At 44.2% G+C, this 27,844-nt stretch overlaps 1 protein-coding gene across 1 annotated transcript; it reads right to left on the bottom strand.

Annotated features, from left to right (window-relative positions):
* Positions 1-23,040: 23,040 nt before the first annotated feature.
* LOC111161031 (solute carrier family 7 member 3) lies at positions 23,041-26,548 on the bottom strand. The gene is made up of 7 exons (XM_022524480.1): positions 26,179-26,548; positions 25,393-25,551; positions 25,034-25,211; positions 24,712-24,824; positions 24,319-24,541; positions 23,815-23,954; positions 23,041-23,711 (listed from the first exon to the last, which is right to left on the bottom strand). The coding sequence occupies exons 1-7, from the start codon at positions 26,546-26,548 to the stop codon at positions 23,041-23,043; spliced, it is 1,854 nt and encodes a 617-aa protein (XP_022380188.1).
* Between the last annotated feature and the right edge of the window lie 1,296 nt (positions 26,549-27,844).

Here is a 27,844-nt window from a genome sequence, read left to right as displayed (position 1 = left end):
ACAAGATATATATGAATACACATTTACCAATCAACCAATTTCTTAGGGCTAAAAATCACCTCAAAATTTCAGTAAAACAGGGACGCCTGGGTGGCTCAGTTGGTTGGACGACTGCCTTCGGCTCAGGTCATGATCCCGGAGTCCCGGGATCGAGTCCTGCATCGGGCTCCCAGCTCCATGGGGAGTCTGCTTCTCCCTCTGACCTTCTCCTCGCTCATGCTCTCTCTCACTGTCTCTCTCTCAAATAAATAAATAAAATCTTTAAAAAAAAATTTTTTTTCAGTAAAACAGGGACGCCTGGGTGGCTCAGTCGGTTAAGCGACTGCCTTTGGCTCAGGTTATGATCTCGGGGTCCTGGGATAGAATCATGCATTGGACTCCCAACTGAGGGGGGAGCCTGCTTCTCCTTCTTCCACTCTCCCTGCCTGTGCGCTCTCTCTCTCAAATAAATAAATAAATAAATTTAGTAAAACACTCTAATTTTACAACTAATTAAAATAAAGCATAGAGAAGTTAATTAACTTGCCCAAGATAGAAACTATTAGTAGCATAGCATGAACAAAATACAAGACAACTTCACTCTTTCTACTTTGGCTGGTGTCCACATTTCTCCTTATAAAACTTAAGTCAACAAACACTGAGAATGCCTGGTACCAAGAAGATACCATGCATCTTGGTAGGAATACAAAGATGAAGGAAGCCATCTAAGCCATCAAGTAGGTAGATCACACTACTACAGGAAATTAAAATGGCAACATTTACAATATTATGTATTAAGTGTTATGAATACCAAATGAATATAAAGAAAGAATTGAGAAGCTGCCCATTTGAGAGTTGGGTTGTAAGAATAGCAGAATAGGCTTAAGGTGCCATTCTATTTGAGATGGCTCTTGAAGGATGAGTTGGAGATCACGAGACAACATACCAAACAGAGGGAGATGCATACACAGGTGCTGAAAAGCACAATGGGTTCAAATAACCATAAATAATTATATATGGTTAGAAAAATTGGTAAAAGAAGGTTACAGAAAACACCATTAGACAGGCATGTGGAAGGAGAGCTAGGTTGGCTCAATCAGTAGAGACTCCTGTTCTCAGGGTCATAAATTCAAGCCCCCACATTGGACACAGACCTTACTTTAAAAAAAATTTAATTAAGAAATGCAGGCATGTAGGGGACAGAGCCTGAAACACATTACATGGCAGACTAAGAAGGTTGTATTGTGTTATTCTACCTCTTCATAAACGGTATTATTATTGCTACCTAATATGTGCATACCAGGTGACCCCAACAAGATTTCTGCACAGGCCATATAGAAGCTATGCTCATGACTCTCAACTATGTGGCCCTGTCTTGGAACATTTCCTAATAACTCTGCCATTCCTAATCTGAGGATTCCCATTATGGTATTTAAAGGAATAGGGAAAAAGTAGTTCAGGGAAGCTTCCAAATGAATTAAATCCATTGAGATCCAAAGAATGTCAATGATCTTGACTAAGTTTAGTACTAAAGTTTTTAAGTCTAGATCTGCAGTCTAACATGGCAGCCACATGTGGCTACTGAGCACTTTAAATGTGGTTAGTCCAAAGTGAAATATGCTGGGCGCCTGGGTGGCTCAGTGGGTTAAGCCACTGCCTTCAGCTCAGGTCATGATCTCAGGGTCCTGGGATCGAGTCCCACGTCGGGCTCTCTGCTCAGCAGGGAGCCTGCTTCCCTCTCTCTCTCTCTGCCTGCCTCTCTACTTGTGATCTCTGTCAAATAAACAAATAAAATCTTTAAAAAAAAAAAGTGAAATATGCTATAATTGTAAAATACACATCAGATTTCAAATATTTAGTATAAAAAAGAATGTAAAATAACTCAGTAATTTTGTATGCTAATTACATGTTGAAATATTTTGAGATATGTGGGGCTAAAATATAGTATTAAAGTTATAATTTTTACTAAAAATAATTGCACCTGTCTCTCTTTACTTTTTTTTTCCTCTTTACTTTTGAAAGATTTTATTTATTTATTGGACAGACAGAGATCACAAGTAGGCAGAGAGGCAGGCAGAGAGAGAGGAGGAAGCAGCCTCCCCGCTGAGCAGAGAGCCTGATGTGGGGCTCGATCCCAGGACCCTGGGACCATGACCTGAGCTGAAGGCAGAGGCTTTAACCCACTGAGCCACCCAGACGCCCCCCTCTTTACTTTTTAAATGTGACTACTCCAAAAAAAAATTTTTTTTTAAGTAGGCTCCAAACTGAGCGTGGAGTTTAATGCAGGACTTGAACTCACGACCCTGAGATCAAGACATGAGTTGAGATCAAGAGTCGGATACTTACCCAGCTAAGCCACCCAGGCATCCCTATAAATTACACTTGTAGCTCACATTATAGGTCTAACAGGGCTGAACTAGAGTACGATATTGTGACTGACTTCTGAAAATTTGTTGAAGCAAATTAGTTAGTATCTACATAATAGTCATCATAAATTTAATAGGAAAAGAAAGTATAAACTTAGATATTTTAATGGACCATAAGGGTGTATATATATATATATAAGCAAACACAAAGATGTTAGAAATCTAGAAAAAGGAGAACTGTCTCCAAATTAACCATAGGAGCGGTGCCGGGTGGTGCAAGCAGTTAAGCATCTGCCTTTGGCTCAGGTCATGATCCCAGAGTCCTAGGATCAAGCCCTATAGCAGGCTCCCTGCTCAGCAAGGAGTCTGCTTCTCTCCTCCCCTCTCCCCCTCCCCCCACCTGTGCTCTTTCTCTCCCTCTCTCAAATAAATACATAAAACCTTTAAAAAAAAACAAATTAACCATAAGAACGGGAGTCCTAAAACTTGATAAACAGTTGGCATTCTTTAAGAATCCTGATGCTGAGAAGGACAACTGAGCTAATTTTTTTTTTTTTTTTTGACAGACAGGGATCCAAAGTAGGCAAAGGGGAAGGAGAGAGGGGGGGGGGAGGCGGGCCCCCGGCGGGGCAAGGGGCCGGGTGGGGGGGGGGGGGGGCTGGATCTCAGGACCCTGGCTTTAACCCACTGAGCCATCCAGGTGCCCCTGAGCTAAATTATCTTGGTACAACTATACTTTAAACACGATTCTTTAAACACTCAATTTTTTTCTATTCCCATATTAAGTTGCTTTTTATTTTGGATGGTCCTGGTGCTTGCCAAGATGAGGAACTTTCTCTGAATCAGACAGGACAGTTTTAGGAAACGCCCCCCAGCCGAGGCACTTTTTTTTTTAATTGAGGTATAAATGACATATGTTATATTAGTTTCAGGTGCACAACATATTATTCAACAATTCTATGCATTATGCTATAGTCAACAAGATAAGTGTAGTTACCATCCATCACCATACATTATTCCAATATTATTGACTATATTCTTTATGCTGTACTTTTCATCCCGATGACTTTTTATTCTATAACTAGAAGTTTATACCTCTTAATTCCCTTCAAATTAAGAACTGAATCTTTCAAAATCTGTCCTCCAGAAAGGACATACTCTAGACAATCTGTTGACCTGGTTACAAAGACACATTACATCTCAGCAAATCCACTCCTAGGTATTTCCCCCAAGAGAAATGAAAACCTAAGTCATTTTAAAAACCTTATACATGGGGGCGCCTTGGTGACTCAGTGCGTTAAGCCACTGCCTTAGGCTCAGGTCATGATCTCATGGTCCTGGGATCCAGCCCCTCATCGGGCTCTCTGCTCAGCAAGGAGCCTGCTACCCCTGCCCCCCCGCCTGCCTCTCTTCCTACTTGTGATCTCTGTCAAATAAATAAGTAAAATCTTTGGGCACCAGGGTGGCTCAGTTGGTTGGGCGACTGCCTTCGGCTCAGGTCATGATCCCGGACTTCCAGGATTGAGTCCCGCATCGGGCTCCCAGCTCCTTGGGGAGTCTGCTTCTCCCTCTGACCTTCTCCTCTCTCATGCTCTCTCTCACTCATTCTCTCTCAAATGAATAAATAAAATCTTTTAAATAAATAAATAAATAAATAAATAAAATCTTAAAAAAAAACCTTATACATGAATATTCATAACAACTTTATTCATGATAGTCAAAAATGTCCATCAAGATATGAATGGATAAACTACGGTATATTTATTCCGTGGAATATTACTAAGCAATAAAAAAATTAACTACTCCTGGGGCGCCTGGGTGGCTCAGTGGTTAAAGCCTCTGCCTTCGGCTCAGGTCATGATCTCAGGGTCCTGGGATCAAGTCCCGCATCAGCCTCTCTGCTCAGCGGGGAGCCTGCATCCTCCTCCTGTCTCTCTCTGCCTGCCTCTCTGCCTACTTGTGATCTGTCTGTCAAATAAAAAAAAAAATCTTAAAAAAAAAAATTAACTACTCCTATACAACAATATGGGTGAAACTCAAAATAATTATGCTTAGTGAAACACAGCACAGAAAAAAAAGAATACATACTATATGGTTTCCTTTATAAACTAATCTATAGCGACAGAAATCAGAACATTGGTTGCCTAGAGTAGACAGTGGGGGGTAGACTGACTACAAAGGGGCATGACAGAATTCTCTAAGAATGCTCTATTCTTTGAAATGTTATTTATGTGGTTTCACATTTGCTCAAAAAATGGTATCAACCTGTACACTTAAAATGTGCAAATTCTACTCTACATAAATTATGCCTAAGTCTAACTGATTTCTGAGAAAAAACAATAAAAGAGAAAAAAGAAAAGGAAGGAAAAGGAAGGTGGGAGGAAGGGAAGGCAGGGGAAAGAAAGAAAAAGTACTGCAAAGCTGAAATCCCTGGAGGCTGTAGGTCGGGAGGAGAGCACAGTGTGGCATCAGACTTTGTTCAACATCAGGAAAGCAGTCTTGGAATACCTGGCTGGCTCAGTCAGAAGAGCATCTGATTCTCAATCTTGGAGTCCTGGGTTCAAAGACTCACACTGGGTGTAGCGATTACTAAGGGAGGAAAGGAGAAAGGGAGGGAGGCAGGAGAGAGGAAAAGAGAAGAGAAGGGAGGGGAGGGTTGGGGAAGGGAAAGATAGATGGGGGTGCCTGGGTGGCTCAGATGGTTATGTGTCTACCTTCTGCTCAGGTCATGAACCCAGGGTCTTAGGATCCAGTCCTGCATCCAGCTCCCTTTTCGGCCAGGAGCCTACTTCTCCCTCTGCCAGCCCCTCCCCTCCCCCTGCTTGTGTGCTCTGACAAATAAATGAATAAAATCTTTAAAATTTTTTTAAAAAGTTAAAAATAATAAAATAAAATAATTTTTTAAAAGGCAGCCTCAGGGGTGCCTGGGTGGCTCAGTGGGTTAAAGCCTCTGCCTTCGGCTCGGGTCATGATCCCAGGGTCCTGGGGTCGAGCCCAGCATCAGGCTCTCTGCTCAGCAGGGAGCCTGCTTCCTCTCTCTCTGCCTGCCTCTCTGCCTACTTGTGATCTCTCTCTGTCAAATACATGAATAAAATCTTCTTTAAATAAATAAATAAATAAAATTAAAAAAATAAAAGGCAGCCTCAAAGGTAAATAGGAGGTTGGTCCCTTTTGACCATTTTCACCCATTTCCCCACCCCAAGAAAAACTGTAACCTATGTGAGATGATGAATATGCTAACTTTACTGTGGTAATCATTTAGATATACATACATATATAAAATGACCACACTGTATACCTTAAAAATCACACAATGTTATATGTCAATTACATCTCGATAAAACTGAGGGGGAAGTGAACAAGAGAGTTCATAACAGAAGTACACATACAAAGAGCCCCAAGAGTCCTTCAAAAAGTTGAACCTGAAATTCTAAATCTAGGGACAAAGTTAAGTACAGAATAAGACAGTTGCCAGACTTTGAAGACAAGAGCAAATCAGTAAGGCTGAACAAACATGTTGCTTGATGGACTGATATCAATCTGAAATGAGGTTTTTTCATGGCATAGCATTCTGTTATTGGCCTTATCCCATTTAACAATTCCGTCGATAAACTGGATGAAGGCACACCTGGGTAGCTCAGTTGGTTAAGTGTCTGCCTTAGACTCAGGTCATGATCTCAGGGTCCTGGGATCAAGCCCTGTGTCAGGATCCCTGCTCTGTGGGGAGTCTGTTTCTCTTTCTCTCTCTGCCCCTATAACCCCCACCCGCCCTCGCTTGTTCTCTCCTCTCAAATAAAATCTTTCAAAAATGAGTTGGATGAAGAACCTGAGAGGTAACAAGACAGATAAATAATTAGGACTAAAAATCAAAGCTCTAGTTGTAATAATGGGATTAATGTAAGAAAAAAAATTATAGGGGCACCTGGCTGGCTCGGTCAGTAGAACATGTGACTCTTGATCTCAGGGTTATGAGTTCAAGCGCCACACTGGGCATGGAGCCTACTTAAAAAAAAAGTTATCGTCCTGCATTTAAGTCTTCAAAACTAACTGTACTAATATATGACAGGCAAGATATAACTTAACAGCCACATGTACTTAAAAAAAGACTGAGGGTTGGGGCACCTGGGTGCTTCAGTCAGTTAAGCATCTGCCTTTGGCTCAGGTCATGATCCCAGGGTCTGGAATTGAGCCCCACATCGGGCTCCCTGCTCAGCAGGGAGCCTGCTTCTCCCTCTCCCTCTGTCTGCTGCTCCCCCTGCTTGTGCTTTCTCTCTATCAAATAAAATCTTATAAAAAAATAAAAATAATAAAAATTTAAAAATAAAAATAGGGGCACGTGGGTGGCTCAGTTGTTAAGCAGCTGACTTCGGCTCAGGTCATGATCCCAGGGTCCTGAGATCAAGCCCCACATCAGGCTCCCTGCTCTGCTGGGAAGCCTGCTTCTCCCTCTCCCACTCCCCCTGCTTGTGTTCCCTCTCTCACTGTGTGTCTCTGTCAAATTGGCCTCACCCTCAAAAAAGAAAAAAATAAATTCAATCTTAACTACATCAGTATCTAAGAGAATGATGATCACTCCTAAATGTAAAGAGGATTATGTTGTGCTGATCATATAAAACCTAAAATATTGTGTTGTTATGGATACCACGCTTCAAGGAATAAATGAAAAAATAGAACATTTTCAGAGGACAGCACACAAGATGATAAGGTGACTAGAAACCACGAAATACGAGGAATGACTGAACGAACTAAATATGCATAATCTTTAGAAGAGACTTCCCAGGGGACATAAATATCTTCAAATAGTTGACAATCTGGCATGCAGAAAAGGAGTTACACTTATTTAGCCCCAATGGGTATAACTTACAAGAATTTCTTCTTGGTCTTGAAACACAAAGATGGATGTTACGTCAATTCTCCCTAAGAAGAAAATGACCTAGAGCTGCCACATGGTTTTCTGGTAGTTTATTTATACAAAACTTGACTAAAAAGGTTACACGTACAGAAGAGAAAACACAAACGGCTAATAAATCTATGAAAATACATTCAATTTCACTAGTTATCAGGGAAATGGAAATTCAAACAATGTTCATGGAAAATGATAACATAAATGAAAATGAAACTGGCTGAGGATAATATGGGAACTCTGCACTATTTCTGTACTTTTTCTGTAAATCTAGAAGTATTCCAAAATAAAATGATAATTAAAAACAACAACACTTTTCATACCTTCAAATTCTTTTAAGTCTGACAATACAATTTCTTAGCAAGGATACAGGGAAAAGTGAAAGGAAGAGGGAGTACAAATTGTTAAAACTACTCAACAGCAATTTGACAATATTTATAAAATTAAGATGCCCACAGCTTTTGACCTAGAAGCTCCACTCCTAAATGTATACCCTGAACAGCACTGCCACTATACAAGGTAGCTACTAACCACATGTGACTACTGAGAACTTGAAATGAGGCAAGTCCAAAATGAGTTATGTTTTTAAGTACAAAATACATACCTGGGGGCACCAGGATGCCTCAGAGGGTTAAGGCTCTGCCTTTAGCTCAGGTCATGATCTCAGACTCCTGGGATCAAGCTCCACATCAGGCTCTCTGCTCAGCAAGGAGCCTGCTTCCCCCTCTCTCTCTGCCTGCCTCTCTGCCTACTTGTGATCTCTCTCTCTCTCTGTCAAATAAATAAATAAAATCTTTAAAAAAAAGGGGGGGGAACGACACCAGGGTGGCTCAGTGTGTTAAAGCCTCTGCCTTCGGCTCAGGTCATGATACTGGTGTCCTGGGATCGAGCCCCACATTAGGCTCTCTGCTCCTGGGGGAGCCTGCTTCCTCCTTTCTCTCTCTGCCTGCCTCTCTGCCTACTTGTGATCTCTGTCTGTTAAATAAATAAATAAAATCTTAAAAAAAAAACTTAAGAAAAATACATACCTGACTTCAAAGACTTTGTACAAAAAAAGAACATAAAATATCTCGTTAATTTTTATATTGATTATATGATGAAATAACATTCTATATATACTGAGCTATGTAATTTGTATGGTTTTTTAATTAATTTATTGAAGTAATCATTACACCCTACATGGGGCTCAAACTCACAACCCTGAGATCAAGAGTCGCATGCTCTTCTGACTGAGCAAGACAGGTGCCCCTATAACCTGTATTGTTAAAATTTAATTGGGGCGCCTGGGTGGCTCAGTGGGTTAAGCCGCTGCCTTTGGCTCAGGTCATGATCTTGGGGTCCTGGGATCAAGCCCTGCATCGAGCTCTCTGCTCAGCGGGGAGCCTGCTTCCCCCCTCTCTCTCTCTGCCTGCCTCTCTGCCTACTTGTGATCTCTCTCTCTCTGGCAAATAAACAAATTTTTTAATGTAATTTATTTAGTTTTTTAATGTGGCTACTAAGAAATATAAAATTATTTGTGTTTGCACTGTTTCAGACAGTACTGCCCTAGAGCCTCACCCACAACTGCTCAAGAAATAAATAAATTTAGTGGGTCATAACCAACATTTTTTTAAAGATTTTATTTATTTGACAGAGAGATCACAAGTAGGCAGAGAGAGGGAGAAGGTGCCCCATTAATGAAAAAGCATAGAATAGAAAATGTCATAGTGTTGGGAGAGGAGGGGGGTGGGGGAATGGGGTAACTGGGTAATGGACACTGGGGCGGGTATGTATTGTAATGAGCACAGGGTATTATATAAGACTAATGAATCACTGACTTGTACCCCTGAAACAAATAATACAGTACATGTTAATTAACTGAATTTAAATTTTTTTAAAACGTCATAGTGTACTGCATGTAATAAGGGTTATTTCATTAAACTTTTGACACATTGTGTAGATGTGATGTAAAATATATTTCCTTTCCATGGGTGGTGGCCATAATGTTTGGAAACTCCTGTTAGGGGCCCCTGGCTGACTAGGTCTGTAGAGCATGTGATTCTTGATCTAGGGCTGTAAGTTTGAGCCCCACACTGGGCATAGAGATTACCCAAAAAAAAAAAAAAAAAAACAATAAAAAGAAAAACTGCTAAATTCTCTGAAACACAATGTTCACTACAGTGTTGTTTGTAATAGCAAATATTTGAAACAACTCATACAGCCAACAAAGAAGATTAGATAAATTGTGGTATATTTATATTCAAAGTGAAGATTTTATTTATTTAAGAGAGAAAGGGAGAGAGAGAATGCACAAGCAGGGGGATCTGCAGAGTGAGAGGGAGAACAGGCTTTCCGCTGAGCAGGGAGCCAGACCTGGGGCTCTACCCCAGGACACCAGGGATTGTGACCTGAGCTGAAGGGCAGATGCTTAACCAACTGAGCCACCCACATAGCCCCCCTTTTTAAAAGAATTTGGTTTATTTATTTTCAGAGAGAAAGAGATTTTTTTTAAGATTTTATTTGAGAGAGAGAGAGACTTATATTCGAAGTAATAATACTAATCAGCCGTGGAAACAAATGATTTAGAACTCAAATATCCATATGGGTAAATACGGAAAACACAATACTGAGCAAAAAAAACGAAAAGCTGCAGGGGTGCCTCGGTGGCTCAGTGGTTTAAGGCCTTTGCCTTTGGCTTGGGTCATGATCCCAGGGTCATGGGATCGAGCCCCATACTGGGCTCTCTGCTCAACAGAGAGCCTGCTTCCCCCCCTCTCTCTCTACCTGCCTCTCTGCCTACTTGTGATCTCTGTCTGTCAAATAAATAAATAAAATCTTTTTTTTTTAAAAAAAGATAAGCTGCAGAAAAAAAATCACACAAAAGGACAAAATTTAGGTAAAATTTTAAAGATGAAAAACTGGTACATGTAATCTTGTAGTTCTCTGAACAATGAACTATCTGAAGCATATGGCAAACTGTTAAGATTCAACAAAACTTAATAGTAGGTATACGGATAATATATTATCTTGTTCTCAGTACTTTTCTGTGTGCTTCAAATATTTATGTAAATACAAGGTCTCAAATACCATACACAATTGAACCTTGAACAACACGGGGCGGGGGGCAGCAGTTAGGGACAATGACCCCTGCACATTTAAAAAAAATCAGCCTACGAATTTAACTCTCCATAAACTTAACTACTAATAGCCTACAGCTGACCAGAAGACTTACCAATAACAGTCAATTGACATATATTCTGCATGTTATGTTTATTATATACTGTATTCTTATTATAAAGTAAGCTAATGAAAAGAAAATGTTAAAATCATAAGGAGAAATATTTACAATAACAGATTGTAAATAATCTGCATAGAAGTTGATCTGAGCAGTTCAAACCCTAGTTGTTTGAGGGTCAACTGTACTCAAAAGTCATAATCCCTATTCCATTTTTATATCTTTAAGATACCATATCCTTTGGGTGCCTAGCTGGCTCAGTCAGTGGAGCATAAAATTTTTTTTAAGACTTTATCCATTTATTCATCAGAGAGAGAGTGCACACAAGCGGGGCGGGGGGAGCCTCAGACAGAGGGAGAAGCAGTCTCCCTGCTGAGCAAGGAGCCCGATGCCAGACTTGATTCCACAGCCCTGGGAACATGACCTGAGCTGAAGGCAGAAGCTCAACCTACTGAGCCACCCAGGCATCCCCAGACCATGCAATTCTTGAACTCAGGGTTGTGGGCTTGAGTCCCGTGATGGGTACAGAGATAACTTAAAAACTAAAAATAAAATAAAATACATAAATAAAGATACTATGTCCTAAATTAAAACTTAAGGCTTTGGGAGAGCCTAGCTGGCTCAGTCAGTAGATCATGTGTCTTGATCTTGGGGTTGTGAGTGTAAAAATCAAAGACAAAATTTAAAAAATAAAAAGTTTTTTTTAAAAAGCTTAAGGATTACAAAAAAAACTTAAGGCTTCATTGTTGTAGTTTTTAAATGACAAGCATTAACAAAACACTGACCTAATATATTTGTAGCCACCCTGCTTACAACATATTTCATTATTATGTGAATTTGAATGTGAATGCATTACAGGTCTAATCATGTCCCCAGAAAAAAAGAAATACCATAAACTCTCCCACATCTGGCATGGTTGAGGAATCTGGTGCTCTGGTCAATTAAATTGCTTTTGTTTATTAAGATTTCCCATAAATACCATACATGGATTACCAGTTTTTAAAATAATTAAGATACGATAAAATGCACTTAAGTCTAAAACTACACAGGATATAATTTATTTTTCACTGGTAATTATGGCAAGGCACTTCGGGATCTTGCAGTAATTTTGTTAATGTACTTTTAAAGCAGTGGATCTCTAATACAGATTAAACCAGTGTTACTTTGCATGCCATAAAAATTCTCAGAAAACAAGCGATGAATTGTGAATTCTATTTCCTTATACTAGCTTATAAGAGGGTTCCAGAGTCTTAAACATCTATGTTGTTTTTCTGGTACATAAATGAGAAAATTCGGACCTATGGACAGTCCAAAGAGATAAAATTCAGAAACAAAATACATTTAGATCTCAGATAAGGCAACAAACAACTTAACATTTTCTTTACTACCATGTAAAGCTATATACCTTTAAAATCCATGAAACGAAAATCAATATGGTCCATTTTTAAATCTCTGGTTCAGGCCTATGAAATAAGAAAATATTTTAATATTCTGTCCTTTATCCTTTGATCTCTCAATAAACCTCTTTACAAAGTTTCCAGTTACTTGTTATCCAAAGGGGAAAAAGTGTTTTAGAAATTTTAAAACTCAGAAAACGCAGTTAATGAGGGGCAGGGCCTGGCTGTCGCATGCCAAGAACCGGGCCTGAACTAAATTTTCACGCGGTCTTCTCTTAACCATAGTCTGCCCCGCAACAGGGAAACCAGGGCTCGAGGTACCCTGTGATTGGTCTGGCTGGTACTCGATGCCTCCTCCTAATTGGTTCAAAAATCTCCCCGCGTCACCACCCATACGTTCAAAGTATCCAATCACTCGCTGTTGTTTTTCCCACTCTTGCAGACCTGCTAGCGCCTTCAGCTCCCCACCCCCAACAATCATCAACGGCCCGCTTACAGCGGCATTTTGGTCGTTCGTCTCTAAACTTCTATCTCCCGCTTTCAGTGGCTGCACACCGCTCCCCATACTTAATCCAAGTCAAAAAACAAACAAAAACCCCTCTGCTTTTACCCATTTTCCTTCACCTGAGTCGGCTAGAGCAACTCAGCAGTTCAAAACCACTGCCTCAGAGACCCTCTAAAAAGTATTAAACAAATGGCCACATCTTCTTGCTAGTTGTAAAGCACTCAGAACCTGTAGCTGACCCACCTTTAGCCCTTCCTACCTCCGCCGAGGTAGGATTCCGAACCTCCGCGAGGAACACGACCGCCACAGTTCCCTCTCCACAAACTCTGTCTACGGGTCCTTCGACGCTCAGAAGGCACCTCCCCCCATAGTGACGTCAGCAAAGGCCACGCCCAATTGGCCTTTACCCTCTATGCCGGCGTAGGCGTAAGCGTAAGCGTCGTCGTCGTCGGGGCACGGGGCGCCGTCTAGGCCTTAAATCCTAGGGTTGCGGCTTAGAAGGTCGGGGTTAGAATCACAGAGAGTAAGGAAATATGGTGCAATACTGAAAACACACTACCGTTATTGAGAGGGGTGCAGATGGCCAGGGTTACAGGCAAGCAGAGAGGAGGCCTTGGGGGAGATCGAAAACGGTGAGAGGGAGAGAGCGGAAAGAGAGAGGGAGAGAGCGGAAAGAGAGAAGGAGGGAGCGGAAATAGAGAGGGGGGAGGGAGGGAGGGGGGAGAAGAGGAGAGGGGGAAATGGGGGGAGAGGTGGAGGGGGAAGAGAGGAGGGGGGAGGGGGAAGTAGAGCGAAGGAAGTAAACAATACTGCCTACTGGTTATTCAAGAGAGGCAAATGTCAGAAATATCAGAAGTTGAGGGGCGCCTGGGTGGCTCAGTCCTTAAGCGTCTGCCTTCTGCTGAGCTCATGATCCTGGGGTCTTGGGGTGGAACCCCACATGGGGCTTCCTGCTGGGCGGGGAGCCTGCTTCTCCCTCTCCCACTTCCCCTGTTTGTGTTCCCTGTCTCGGTGTATTCCTCTCTGTCCAATAAGTAAAGTCTTAAATATATATATATATCAGAAGTTGAGAGGAATGAAAAACCCCGTAGTTCCAAGAAAGGTTTCTGCTGCCCAGCCCTTGTCGAATCTGAAGGAGACTGTCTAATGACTCCCCTGCAGGTTCCCAGTAAGGGCGGCAGTCCCACCCATCTCCAGACAAATGGTTTTAGGGATGGGGATGGAATATACAAGTAAACATGTTTGGTACCAGCTAAATATATGGATGATGCTTTCAACAAAGGAGTTGGCCTTTTACTGAAATCTCTATTCAGAGACAACAGTGTTAAAGCATGATGCCTCCAGATTTGGGGAAAAACCCCAAATCAAAACATTAACAAGCCTCCCGCCTCATAGCCCTCTTTTGAGGCTTGTGCACCTCAGTCAAGCCAGACATGAAGCTGGCTAGCAAGATGAAGAAAAGAGATTGTGGTTTCAATTCTGGAAACATTAAGAGAGTTTCCTCCTGGCCCTGACAGTCTCTGAGTCGGTCATTACCTGTCATGGAAAAGACGGAGCTTCTAAAAATAATTTCTTTTCCCTCTTCGAAATTTTCTGCATCTAAAGCACTTAGTACAGTGAAGAAGAAAGGCAAAACAGGGGAAGTACTGCTATTAACGCCTCTTCTTTTGCATCCTGCAATTTGGTATTCATTTTACAATCCCAGATTGCTAAAATACACAAGGAAGTCTGGTGGAAAAGGGCGGTTGAGTATCTCATAGTTGACCGAATCCTCATGCACCATATACTAGTGCTAGCTACTCAGAATCTCATTGCCTCCATTTTTTCACCTATAAAATGGAAATAAAAGTAGTTCCAAGCTTCTCATTCAATGGAATAACATATGTAAAGCATCTAGAACACTGGTGGGCATGTAATTGGTAACAAGCGTGAGTTTCCATTGTTGTTCTCCATTTCCTGGTTGGCAAACCAAGTGCTCCCAACTTCCATCATCCCGCCCAGGCCCCTGGCTCTACCATAACTTTTTTGTTCATAAATGAGCAGGGATGGTTGGGTTATGGACACAGGGGAGGGTATGTGCTATGGTGAGTGCTGTGAAATGTGTAAGCCTAATGATTCACAGACCTGTACCCCTGGGGCAAATAATACATTGTATGTTAGTAAAAATAATAAATGAACAGGAAACAGGAGGAAACTTAGACCTTGGCTCTCCAGCCCATGGTGGTCCTTTCCCATACATCTTAGAAATCTTAGTGATTGGGGCACCTGGGTGGCTCAGTGGGTTAAGCCTCTGCCTTTGGCTCAGGTCATGATCTCAGGGTCCTGGGATGGAGCCCCGCATAAGGCTCTCTGCTCAGAAGGGAGCCTGCTTCCCCCTCTCTCTCTGCCTGCCTCTCTGCCTACTTGTGATCTCTCTCTGTGTCAAATAAATAAATAAAATCTTTAAAAATTAAAAAAGAGGGGCGCCTGGGTGGCTCAGTGGGTTAAGCCGCTGCCTTTGGCTCGGGTCGTGATCTCAGGGTCCTGGGATCGGGCCCCGCATCGGGCTCTCTGCTCAGCGGGGAGCCTGCTTCCTCCCCTCTCTCTCTGCCTGCCTCTCTGCCTGCTTGTGATCTCTCTCTGTCAAATAAATAAATAAAATCTTTTAAAAAAAATTAAAAAAGAAATCTTAGTGATTAATAATGTCTGTAGCTGGAATGCCTGGTTAGCTCAGTCGCTAGAGCATGCAAGACCCGTCTTTGGGTCATGAGCTCAAGCCCCGCGCTAGGTGTACAGATTACTTTAGATTTTATTTATTTATTTGACAGACAGAGATCACAAGCAGGCAGAGAGGCAGGCAGGGAGAGAGAGGAGGAAGCAGGCTCCCTGCGGAGGAGAGAGCCCAATGCGGGGCTTGATCCCAGGACCCTGGGACCGTGACCTGAGCCGAAGGCAGAGGCTTTAACTCACTGAGCCACCCAGGCGCCCCAATGTACAGATTACTTTAAAATAGCGTCTGTAGTAGGATAGATATGATATCACCCAAGATTATATAAGGCAAACAAGAATCAAATGACTCTTGATTATACTGACTGTAAATATGCCTCTACATTCAGGGCTATGGAACTGGTACCACTGCATTGAATAAAAAATAAAAATACGCAGAAAAGGTGAAATAAAAAACAAACAAAAGTGAATAAAAAATATGCAGAAAGGGTGAAAGCCCTTATGTCATTGTATGGGTTTCTCCAGTGTTTCTGTTTTCGGTCTAGATAGCCTCCCTAGATGTTACCAGTAAGAAAGAATTAAGAGGGAAAAAAGTAAAAGAAGAAGAAAGGAGATAATAAAGGAAGCAGGTGCATGTTGAGGAGGATATGCAAGAATGAGTAAGAAAATGCCATTAAATGGCACTCAACAGGCTGTAGATTATCTTCCCTTACCCTGGCATAAACTACAAATTTTATTCTCCTGTTCCTTAACAAATTAATGCAGAAATGGTGAAATAGATAAGCATATAAGGCAGCAGGTGAACAGCGTGGACTCTAATGAGAGTTTATGAAAACTCTCATTAATATAGGGCACCTGGGGGGCTCATTCTGTTGAGCATCTGACTTTTGGTTTCAGCTCAGATCATGATCTCCGGGTCATGAGATCCAGCCCTGCACCAGGCTCTGCTCTCAGTGCAGAGTCTGCTTGAGATCCTCTTCCTCTCTCTCTGCCCTCCCCCTCTCTCAAATAAATAAATAAATCTTTTTTAAAAAGACTCTCATTTATTGAGTAGGTTAAAAGACAGTCAGCAACCAAGAATGCAAATTGGTTAATAAGCATGCATTACACCTTGTTTAAAAAAAAAAGAGAGAGAAAAACACCTTCAGAAAAAATATGCAATTATAGCCAGGAAAATTCTAAAAACGAAAAGGGTAATGGAGTAAAGGAGAGGGACTTGCTCTACCAGATATTAAAATTCCTGTAAATAAAATTTATGGTAATAGTGCAGACCGATATGGAAATGATTCAACTCAGTGAGGTAGAGTCATTCAAGAAAAAGTTCTGAAGCAACTACATAGCTATTTTTTTAAAAGATTTTATTTATTTATTTGACAAACAAAGATCACAAGTGGGCAGAGAGGCAGGCAGGGAAGAGGGAAGCAGGCTCCCCACCTAGCAGAGAGCCCGATGCTAGATCCCAGGACCCTGGGATCATGACCTGAGCTGAAGGCAGGAGCTTAATGACTGAGCCACCCAGGCACCCCAAAAATCGCATGTTCTACCAACTGAGCCAGCCAGGCACCCCAAGAAGCTATTTTCATTAAAGGAAAAAACCCACAGGAAGATGAGGGAGTTTTATCTGATGGGCATGTATTTTCTCATTAAAGTATGAGGCAGTCAAGAGCAGAGAGTAGGAGGGAGAGATTTGAAGAATGTGAATAAGGTAAGAAACAGTTGTTTTAGAGAGGGGAATTGGAGAGAAAAAAAAAGGTTCCCAGGTAGTGGTGAGGACCTAGTGAAGGCTGACGGCTGTTAAGCTGCCCAGGTTTAGGATTGCCTCCAAAACTCCTGAACCCCACAGGTGCGATGTTCGTATTCCTCTGGGGGCAGGGCGTAGGACTCTGGAATACTGCCTAGGGAGGTGAAGGTATTTGCAAGAGTCATAATGATAATAAATTCAGGAATTTAAGTGGGAAAGGGAGCAAGCAAAGACTGGCAGAACCCGATAAAATAAGAGAAAAATGTATGTGGGAGGGGAGAATGAATTAGGGGATTCATGAGGTCAAAGAATTATTGTTGTGGGTTTACTTGAGCAAGTGAGTTGGGGAAGCTGTGGACAGAGAACTTGACGTTTGAATTCGTGGTTTCACAGGTGTACATTCTGGCAAGATCTAGATTATAACGGTGTGACTGGGCAGTTGAGGTACATTCATTGAACCGAATCACAGAACCGCTTTCCTTCACTCGTTCGAACATTCTCATCCACACTTCCCTGCCCTTAGACTAAGCTCTGAAAGTAATGACCTTCAAAGAGTCTGACTGGAAGGTATGTTTCCTGCCCTATTTTTCCACTTCATCCCTTCAACATCTGAGGCTGTAGGCACACCATTCTCAATTTCTTGTCTTTATGACCAAGGTTCCCTCCTCCTGAAATGCTCTACCCGTTGCTGAAATTACACATTTTACCTATCCTTTGTGCCTCAGTTTAAGAGCCTCCACCTCCATGAAGACTTCCCAGAACTCCCTGATTTGAGTTCTTCATGGGATTTCATGCATAGCTCTCTTAGGACACTTGCTTATTTCCTGCTTGGTGTCTTTGTATGTATTTGGGCCAAGTTTATCCCTGACTCCTTGAGGAGATTAGACCATGCCTAAAGCCATCTATAAGCTCAGCATCCTAAAGAGATTACTGACTAACTGCCTAAGGGTTTCCAAAGTGCAATATTTAACAGTTCCCTCTTATCCACAGGGGGTATGTTCCAAGACTCCCAGGAAATGCCCGAAACCACAAAGAGCACTGAACACGATATATACTATTTCTTCCTGCGCAGACATACCTATGATAAAGTTTATTTATAAATTCGGCACAATAAAGGATTAACAATGGTAATGAAATAGAACAAGTATAACAATATCCTGAGTAATGTGAATGTGGTCTCTCTCAAAAGATCTTGTACTATACTCACCTTTCTTCCGGAGAGGATGTGAGATGGTAAAATGCCTACATGATAAGATGAAGCGAGGTGAATGACATAGGCACTGATGTAGCATCAAGCTACCATTGACCTTCGGACTATACATGAGGACCGTTGGCTTCCAGACCATGGTTGATGAAACTGGGGGGTGGCAGAGAAACCATGGAAAGCTAAATGCATTTAAGGATTATTTGTTACACAGCCAAACATTTTTGAATAGTTGGATATTTATTTTAATGTGTCTCAGGGAAATACTTTGCTTTTTATGTATGATAGTAGTAAAATGTTTTCCTTTTTTTTAAGATTTTTTTTTAATTTATTTGATAGACAGAGGTCACAAGTAGGCAGAGAGGCATGCAGAGAGAGAGGAAGGGAAGCAAGCCCCCTGCCGAGCAGAAAGCCGGTCATGGGGGCTCCATCCCAGGACTCCGGGATCATGACCTGAGCCAAAGGCAGAGGCTTTAACCCACTGAGCCACCCAGGCGCCCCCAAATGTTTTCCTTTTAAGTAAGTGTATTAGGGCACCTGACTGACCAAGTCAGAAGAGTGTGCGTGCTACTCTTGACCTTGGAGTCATGAGCCCCAGGTTGGATATACAAATTACTTAAATAAAACTTTATAAATAGGGGCGCCTGGGTGGCTCAGTCAGTTAAGCATCTGCCTTCAGCTCAGGTCATGATCCTGGGGTCCTGGGATCAAGCCCCAGGCCGGGCTCTTTGCTCATCGAGGAGCCTGCTTCTCTCTCTCTCTCTCTCTCTCTCTCTCTCTCTACCCTTCCCCCCCTCAGGCTTCTGCAAGTCCTCCCTCCCCCCTCTCAAATCAATAAATAAAATCTTTAAAAATAAATAAGTGTAGGGGCGCCTGGGTAGCTCAGTGGCTTAAAGCCTCTGCCTTTGGCTCAGGTCGGATCGAGCCCAGCATGGGGGAGGGGCGTGGTCTCTGCTCATCAGGGAACCTGCTTCCTCCTCTCTGTCTGCCTGCCTCTCTGCCAGCTTGTGATCTCTGTCAAATAAATAAATAAAATTTTTAAAAATAAATAATTAGGGGGCACCTGGGTGGCTCAGTGGGTTAAGGCCTCTGCCTTCCTCTCGGGTCATGATCCCAGGATCCTGGGATCCAGCCCCACATCGTTGTCGGGCTCTCTGCTCAGCGGGGAGCCTGCTTCCCCCTCCTCTCTCTCTGCCTGCCTCTCTGCCTACTTGTGATCTCTGTCAAATAATAAAATCTTTTAAAAAAATAAATTAAAAATATAAATATAAATAAATAAATAAGTGTATTTAAGCTTTAAAAAGTGAGGGTTTTGGTTTTTTTTAACATTACAGGAATTACACAAATAGAGAAAAATTCCTGAAGGTCTGAAGTATGGGAAACATCGCACTGAATAAAAAAAGACTAGGAAACCAAAGCAGAGAACTAGTCCATCCTTCATAAATGATTTATTTCAACAGTAGAACCAAAATGTATTCACTTTCTCCATTGACAATCTTCGTTAAGCATGAAAATACCAGAACAGCCCATCTTATAAAACAAAATCCTCTTGACTCCCTTTGGCTGGTGGCTTGAAATGCTGTACCTGCTTCCTCACCCTCCATTTACTCTACCCACTGCCTTAGGACCCCCATTCCTACCATCTGACCAAAACTACTCATGAAATGATCAAATTACCTACTGACAAAGCCAATAAACCCTCTTCTGTCCTCATCTTACTTAACGTGGCTCTTTAGGCAGCATTTGGCATCGCTGACTGTTCTTGGAAAGTCCTTTCCTCCCTAGACTTCCCACATCACTGTCCTGTCTCTTCAGTCATTCTTTCTTCATCTCTGGTGCTGAATCTTCTTTCATCCCTTAAATGTTAGAGGTCCCCCAATTTTTTACTGTTATTTTTTACTGTTATGATGATTATAAAATGAATGAGAAAAGTAATGCTTCTATCTGGTTAGGAAAACTGAAAAAGTACAGAAGAAAAACCAGAAGTTAAGTTTCCTATATATTTTTCCAGGAAAAAAAAATTATGATAAACAGACATCACACAAATGTTCTGCACCTTGGGGTTTTTGTTCCATTTTGTTTTGTTCCTACTTAATAGTCTATCTTGAAGAGCTTTCTGTATCACCCCTTGGCACATAGAATTCTATGTCATTTTTTTACTGGCTCTGTAAATATTCCACCGAATTAATGTATTGTAACTTAACTAGTTCTTTGCTGATGTACACTCGGTAGCTTCCAAGTTTTATTGTCTTAAAATGTCACAGTAAATATCCTTATATAAGTGAAATTTTAAAAATTCCTGTAAGTGGGGGCGCCTGGGTGGCTCAGTGGGTTGAGCCGCTGCCTTCGGCTCAGGTCATGATCCCAGGTCCTGGGTTCGAGCCCCACATCGGGCTTTCTGCTCAGCGGGGAGCCTGCTTCCCCCTCTCTCTCTGCCTGCCTCTCTGCTTACTTGTGATTTCTCTCTGTCAAATAAATAAATAAAATCTTTAAAAAAAAAATTCCTGTAAGTGGAATTGTCAGATCAAAAGGAATGTTTTTAATTCTTGTATTATCAAATTACTGTCACAAAAGTTACAACAATGTAATCCCCATCAAGCATAAGACTGTCTGTTTCCCCTCACTTTTGCCAACACGAAATCACTGAACTTTGGTTTATGGAGGGGGGCACCTGGCTGGCTCAGTCTGTAGAGCACACAGCTCAGGGTTGTGGGTTCAAGGCCCACATTGGGTGTAATTTGTAACAAATTACAAAAATTTGTTTTGCTGATCTATAAGGTTAAGAACTGAGTTCTCAATTGTTTTGTCTTGAATTTAATGAGTGAGGCTGAGTATCAGTATCTGTTGGTGTTACATATTTTTTCTGCAAACTATTTATATCCTTGATTCAACTATCAGTTTATTCATCTTACTGATTTTTTTAAAGATTTTATTTATTTATGTGACAGGGAAAGAGATACTGAGAGAGGGAACACAGGCAGGGGAAGTGGGAGAGGGGGAAGCTGAGCAGGGAGCCTAAAGCAGGACTCAATCCCAGGACCCTGGGATCATGACCTGAGCTGAAGGCAGATGCTTAACCACTGAGCCACCCAGGCGCCCCTCATCTTACTGATTTGAAAGAGCTCTTTTTATATAAAGATAATTATATAACTTATACTAGAGGTTTCTTTTTTTTTTTTAAATAATCCCTAAGCCCAATGGGGGGCTTGAAATCACAACCCCAAGATCAAGACTCACATGTTCTACCAACTGAGCCAGCCAATCTCCCCCAAATATACATATGTGCTCTGAGTTGATGGCCCCCAAATCTTAAACTCTAGCCTGGACTTCTAGCCTAGCTTCAAGTTCCAGTTGTTGATTACATATCTTGACCTATATGAAGCTAAATTCTTATATGTTTATAAACTAGCATATCTTGACCTGATTTCATCTTTCCCCCAATATGCTACTCCTCTTTTGCCATCTTGGCTAATAATCTGATCACCCAATCAGGAATTTCATGCAGAAATCGAAGCCATCCACTTCTTTCTTACCTCCTACATCCAACTGACCAAGAACCCTAAAATATGTTACCCAAATGATCGCAACATCCTCCTAATTACTACTAGCAATGTCACACAAGGGTGAAATGGTGATTGTTATCCCGCTGCTCTAACTTCCCCCAGCCTCTTTGGAAGCACCCCCCTTGCTGCTGTGGGGACTAACAAACCCAACCATCTTCCTTAGACTCCTTCACTACCTGCCCCCCTCCCCTCCACACTCGCACCATTTACAAAGAGAACATCTGAATTCCTTGGTAGGATATACAAAGCCACCCACACTGTTCCTATGGTCTGCTTTATTTCACAACCCCACACAGGCTACCCTCCAACCGCACTAACCTACAGGCCATTCCTCCAAATACAATGTGCTTCTTCACACTTCGTGGCTTTGTGCACACCACTCACCAACAAACAAGCCCTCCTCTCAGTCCACTTCAGGAACACCCATTCAAGACTCAGGTCAAGGATGTCCTTCTTTTATGTTTCTGTAGCAATCAGCACTCACACCTCCCCCGGTGTCAAGTCACATCATTTATTTCATGTGTACCTGCTTCACCCCCTCTAGATGGTGAGTTCCTTGAGGGCAGGGACTAGAGGTTTTATTCATATTTGTATCCCAAGCGCCCGGCATAGGGCCTAGCATTTTAACAGGAGCTCCATTGTTGAATAGGTGGATGAATGAACATTCTCGGTCTGAGCAAAGCTCTGACCTCTGCTGCCTTACCACTTCTACAGCCATTGGGATCTACACGGATATACAGTCCTCTACCAAACCCCACTCTGGTCCACCCCTCCTCCCAGCAGGGCCAAATACCCTAGCCAAAATTGCTGTTACCCAGGCAGTCACAAGAGTCTGGGTCTGGTCCAACTAGAAGGGGTGGAACAGAAGACAATGGTCTCAGTGTAGGTCCTGACCAATGCCAGTGTGAAGATCAGAGTCCACCCCCAAATCTCAAAGGCAAGTATTGCCGTCCTACTTACTCAGAAGCTAACCTTTAGTATAGCAAGAGGGAAACCTATCTCAAGATCATTCCTTTAAGTGGGACTAGGCTTGACAAGTGCTCACGCCACCCTCCTCCAACCCTGAGCCAACAAGAAACACACAGGCACAACAGATCCTTTAGCGGTGACTGGAGCAAATGCAGCACACTTATCTGAAGCTCTCTCCACACCAAAAAGTCAGGCCCCACATCATCTCTAGCAAGCAAAGAACAAGACATGGTTTCTTTTTCTGGTTTCTTTTTAATAATTTTGTAAAAGCCAGGAAGCAGCTACAGACATGATCAGAAAGGAGACCACTAAAAATAAAAATTTAAAAACCAAGAGGAGAAACAGCAAAGACACATCCTTCACTCCACAATAAATACAGAGCTCTGTTAGTGGTCCCCCACCCACATCCCACGGGAGCCCTAGCTTCCCGTGTGCTCAAGGGTGCTCACCATTATTGTGCAGGGGGACCAGACAGCATTCAGGGGTGATGACATCAGATCGAATGTGTACAGGCACTGCTGAGATCAAGGTCTACAGTTTTGGCCCTAGACTTGAGTGGGGCTTGGTTACTCTTAACCTCCTCCAGGCTGTGCTGGATCCCATAGCCGAAGTAGATAGCAAAGCCAATCAGCATCCAGACCCCAAATCGGGCCCAGGTGCCCGCTGTCATCTGCATCATAAGGTAAACATTCACAAAGATGCTCACTAGTGGGAGGAGAGGCAAAGCAGGTACCTTGAAGTGCAGGGGAGTGGGACTCTGTGGCTGTCTCCAGATGACCCCAGTGATCCCAGTAATGAGCATCAGAAGCAGCACAACCACTGCGGTCCACACCGGGTCTCCAGAAAGCAGTGGGATGGGCCACTGGGCCAATACCAGGCAAAGAAGAGTCAGGAGCAGGGCAAGCAATGAGGAACACACATAGACAACTTGGCCAGAGAGCGGAGTGGGGATGGGGTTGAGAGGACAGAAGAGTCCCTGCAGGGTCAGCTTCTCTGTTTTGGGGAGCTTCTCCTCCTGTAACTCCACCTCATCTTCATCATTCCTCAGCTCAGGCTGATACCTGAGGATGAGAACACAAACAGCCACCAGAGAGTAAGCCAGCAGGGTCCCAATTGACATGAGGTCCACAAGATCAGTGAGTTCAAAGAGGAATGCCATGAATGCTGAAATTGATGGGCAGAAACCAAGAAATGAGAGAGGGGAAGAGCAGAGTTAAGGGAATTGGTGAAACAACTAGGGGAAGGGCAAAGACTTTTTTTTTTTTACCTGCAATAATACCAGAGACCACAGTGGCCACGATGGGGGTGTGTGTGCCCGTGTGGACCCTGGCAAGGACACGGAACAGGAGGCCATCCTCTGCCATCGCATAGATCACCCGAGGCATGGGGAACATAGAGCCTAAGAGGCTGAGAGAGGAATGGCCAGAGTGGCATGAGTTCACTGTGGTCTCTGTACCCACCCAGCCTTCTCCTCACAGCCCCCTTTTTTTTTCCTTAAAGAATTTATTTATTTGACAGAGAGAGACACAGAGAGAGGGAACGCAAGCAGGGGAAGTGGGAGAGGGAGAAGCAGGCTCCCCGCAGAGCTGGGAGCCCAACACGGGGCTCGATCCCAGAACCCCGGAATCATGACCCGAGACGAAGGCAGACACTTAACCCACTGAGCTACCCAGGTGCCCCTCCTCAAAGCCCTTTGAAGGGGTATTCGCGAGCACTGAATGCTAAAGCCTAATACTCCTACAGCAGAGGAAAACAAACGTTCGCCACTGACCTGGTAGAAAGAGCACAGAGGGATCCAATAGCCACAACATAGCGGGCAGGGGCCCAACCAGTATAAAGAAATGCCTCAGGCAGGGGACTCTCGGGTTGAAGCTGGTAGTAAGGCATCATAAGGGTAAGTGCCGAAGAGACCCCAAAATACGCCAAAAAGCAGACGAACAGTGAAATCACGATGCCCACAGGGATGGAACGCTGGGGATTCTGGGCTTCCTCGCCTGCAGGAAGGGGTACAAGTTTCGGAATCAGGGAAGCAGGTCCCCTCCCCTACACCCCCCCAGCCCCCCCCCCCCCCCCCCCCCAACCCCCCCCCCCCGCCTCCAATGTACATGCCACCGGAGCATACATTGTACCCCGGCCCCCGACAGAACCAGAGTGACTGTGTTACCAGTGGTAGCAATACAGTCGAAACCAACAAATGCATAGAAACAGGTAGCTGCTCCTCGGAGAATCCCCTCGAAGCCGAAAGGCACAAATCCTCCAGAGCCCAGGGGGCCCAAGCTAAAGTGCAAGAAACAGATAGATAAGGTAAAAGGTGTGTTCAGCCTCCTCTGTGCCTTTTCTCTGATGCCAAACTACTCTGCCAGGTCTTTGAGGCCTCAGCTCCCATTCCTCCTCCCCGACCCAATCCCGAAGCCCTTAGCATGGCTTCCCCCTTGGCTCCCCCTCATGCTCCCAGCCCTGCAGCTCCTGAGAGTTAATGTCTTAACCTATTGGTGTCATTGAGGCCAGCTATGGTCAGTCTGTAGTCCTCTTCTGTGAGTTTCCAATTGTGCAGGTCCCCCTTAATGAAGCCCGAGATGATGACAAAACCGAGAACCAAAAGGTTCACCACTGTGAACACTTTGGTGACCAGGGCTGACTCACTAGCCCCCAGAGCCAGCAATCCTGTGGGAAAGAAGCAGTCAGGACTCAGAAAAGTCCTCCATCGGAGCTTTGCTTCCCGCTTCCGTGCACAGCTTTCCCACTCAGCTTATCTTCTTTCTCACCATTATCCCCTCCACCAGCCCCGTCTCTGGCTTGGTCCCTCCTAGCCCTGCCCCCACCGGTTCCCTGTGTCTTCCCTCACCAGTGAGCAACAACACAAGGCCCAGAGCAAAGAAGTCTGGATATTCTGCGAGGACATGGGGAACATGCAATGAGATACTCCCCTGCAGGGTCTGAGAGATTTGGTTCCCAATCAGGTTGTCAAACGCCGAGCTCCAGGCCCGGGCCACACTGGCTGTACCTGGGGGAGCAGAGGGAAAAACAATGGGGTCAATTTTCCTCCCCCACCCTCCCCGGAAACCAGTCACACAAATAATCCCTGCTGTTTTCATCTATTCTTACTTTTTTTTTTTTTTTTAAAGTGGGCTCTACACCCAGAGTGGGGCTTGAACTCACAACCTGAAGATCAGGAGTCAGCATGTTTCACCAACTGAGCCAGCCAGGCGCCCCTAGCCTTGCTTTTTAAAAAACCAAAACCAGGGGCGCCTGGGTGGCTCAGTGGATTAAAGCCTCTGCCTTCAGCTCAGGTCATGATCTCAGGGTCCTGGGATCCAGCCCCGCATCGGGCTCTCTGCTCGGCAGGGAGCTTGCTTCCTCCTCTCTCTCTCTCTGCCTACTTGTGATCTCTATCTGTGAAAAAAAAAAAAATCTTAAAAAAAAAAAAAAAAACCAAAACCAGTCAATTTGCCACCCCAGGACAGAGGTTAAGGAGAACGAACAATTTCTCCACACCTTCAACCTTCCCAGCCAGCCCCCCAACACACACACATTTAGGGGTACTGAAGTCCTGTAAATGTTAATTTATCACTTCACCATCGCGCCCCTTCATTGGCCGTGCACAGGATCCCTCCCGGCCCCAGCATCTCACCTATAACATAGGACAGGATGAGGTTCCAGCCCGTGGTGAAGGCCCAGAGCTCACCCACTGTGACATAACTGTAGAGATATGCAGAACCAGAACGGGGGACTCGGGCACCAAACTCCGCATAGCACAGTCCGGCCAACACAGAAGACAGGGCGGCCACCAAAAAGCAGATCACAATGGACGGTCCTGCTTTATCTTTGGCCACCTCACCAGCCAGGACATACACACCTGCACCCAAGGTGCTGCCCACACCCAGGGCCACTAAATCCAGGGTGCTCAGGCATCGGGCAAGGCGAGTCTCAGCCATGCCTGGCTCCAGCGCCCGTCTGCGTACCAGCTTTTGACCCACTCTGCGAAGGGCCCGCCACAGCATTCTAGCTGAAATTTCAGAGGAGCCTAAGATCTGGTGAAAAACAAGACAAAAAGCCCTTCAATGGGGCTCATTATCCCTAAGCTCTGAGAGTGCATGACAATACCCACTCCATCCGGCAAAGGAGCGGTGGGGGGATGGGGAGGACATTTAAGGGGCAAAAGCAAGTGTCTTCCTCTAACCTCAGTCTCTTCCTTAACAAGTAGGAATAAACAGTAACTCACAGGTTTGTAGGACTAAAATCACAAAAGACATGTGAAAGGCCCCTGCGGTACAGAAGCCAAGCACCTCATGAGTGCTCAGTATCAGTCTCTCTCTTTCTCTCTCTCTCTGACGGGGTAATTAGGGTTTATCCTTGACCCTAACCCAGGAACCATGGAACCTAATCTGGGTCCATTCCCTGGCCTGTAGAATTAAACAGAACTCACCCCAGGAGCAACCAGCAAATAAATCTAGGCAGAACCCCCTTCTCACATCCACTATCCACGTTCCTTTTCGGTGCTTACCCCAAGGGTTACTTAATAGGCAAGGTTCCTACACTGCCGGGAGGGCGGGGCGGGGGGGAAACCGACCTCCCCGGCAGATCAAAAAGTGAGCACCGACTCAATTTCACCCCTACTCACCAAGCCCACACCGGGTAAATCGTGCTACTGTCGCCCAGGGGAGTAAGCAAATGTTCCCCCACTTCCTCCCGCCCCTGCAAGGCTGACCAGCAAGAATCAACAGTGGGGCGGGGCTTCGACATCTGAAGATTTGGAGATGCACCCTGGAGAGGGGCCCCAGGGCAGCCCGAAATTGCTTGCAACAGAGAGGGGTTCCACCCTACGCCCCCCAACTCAGCTCCCGGCTTCATCTAGAAATGGTCTGGGGCTGAGGTGGAGACGGGAGCCATCCCGGGGCCGGGGTCTCGCCCAGCAACAGGTCACCGCCGCGTTGATGCAACTGCACGCTATGGTTGCCGGGGAATCCTAGGTATGCCCAGACCCTCGCAGTCCCCTTCCGACACACCTGTCGGCCCCCGAGGCTTACCAGAGAGCTGTTGCAAGCCCAGGGAGAGGCGAGTCTCAGATTGGGTTGGGTGAGGCTGAGTTAAGCCGAGTTGGGTTGGGGCTACCGACTTCGTTGTTCAGGCTTCAAAGCTGCGGCTTGGGGTCGTTGCGCGCCAAGCGCCCCCCTTATATACACGGGGAGGCGGAGCCGGTAACGTCATGGAATCCCACCCCCAATCCTCCCTCCACCACAGAGACACAACAGACACACATACACTCTCTGTCTCTCTTTCTGTCACTCTCTCTCATT

The sequence above is a fragment of the Enhydra lutris genome, unplaced genomic scaffold (genome assembly GCF_002288905.1).
Source record: "Enhydra lutris kenyoni isolate GAN:26980312 unplaced genomic scaffold, ASM228890v2 scaffoldscaffold81, whole genome shotgun sequence".
Classification (NCBI taxonomy): Eukaryota; Metazoa; Chordata; class Mammalia; order Carnivora; family Mustelidae; genus Enhydra; species Enhydra lutris.
This window is presented reverse-complemented; position numbering and strand designations above follow the sequence as displayed.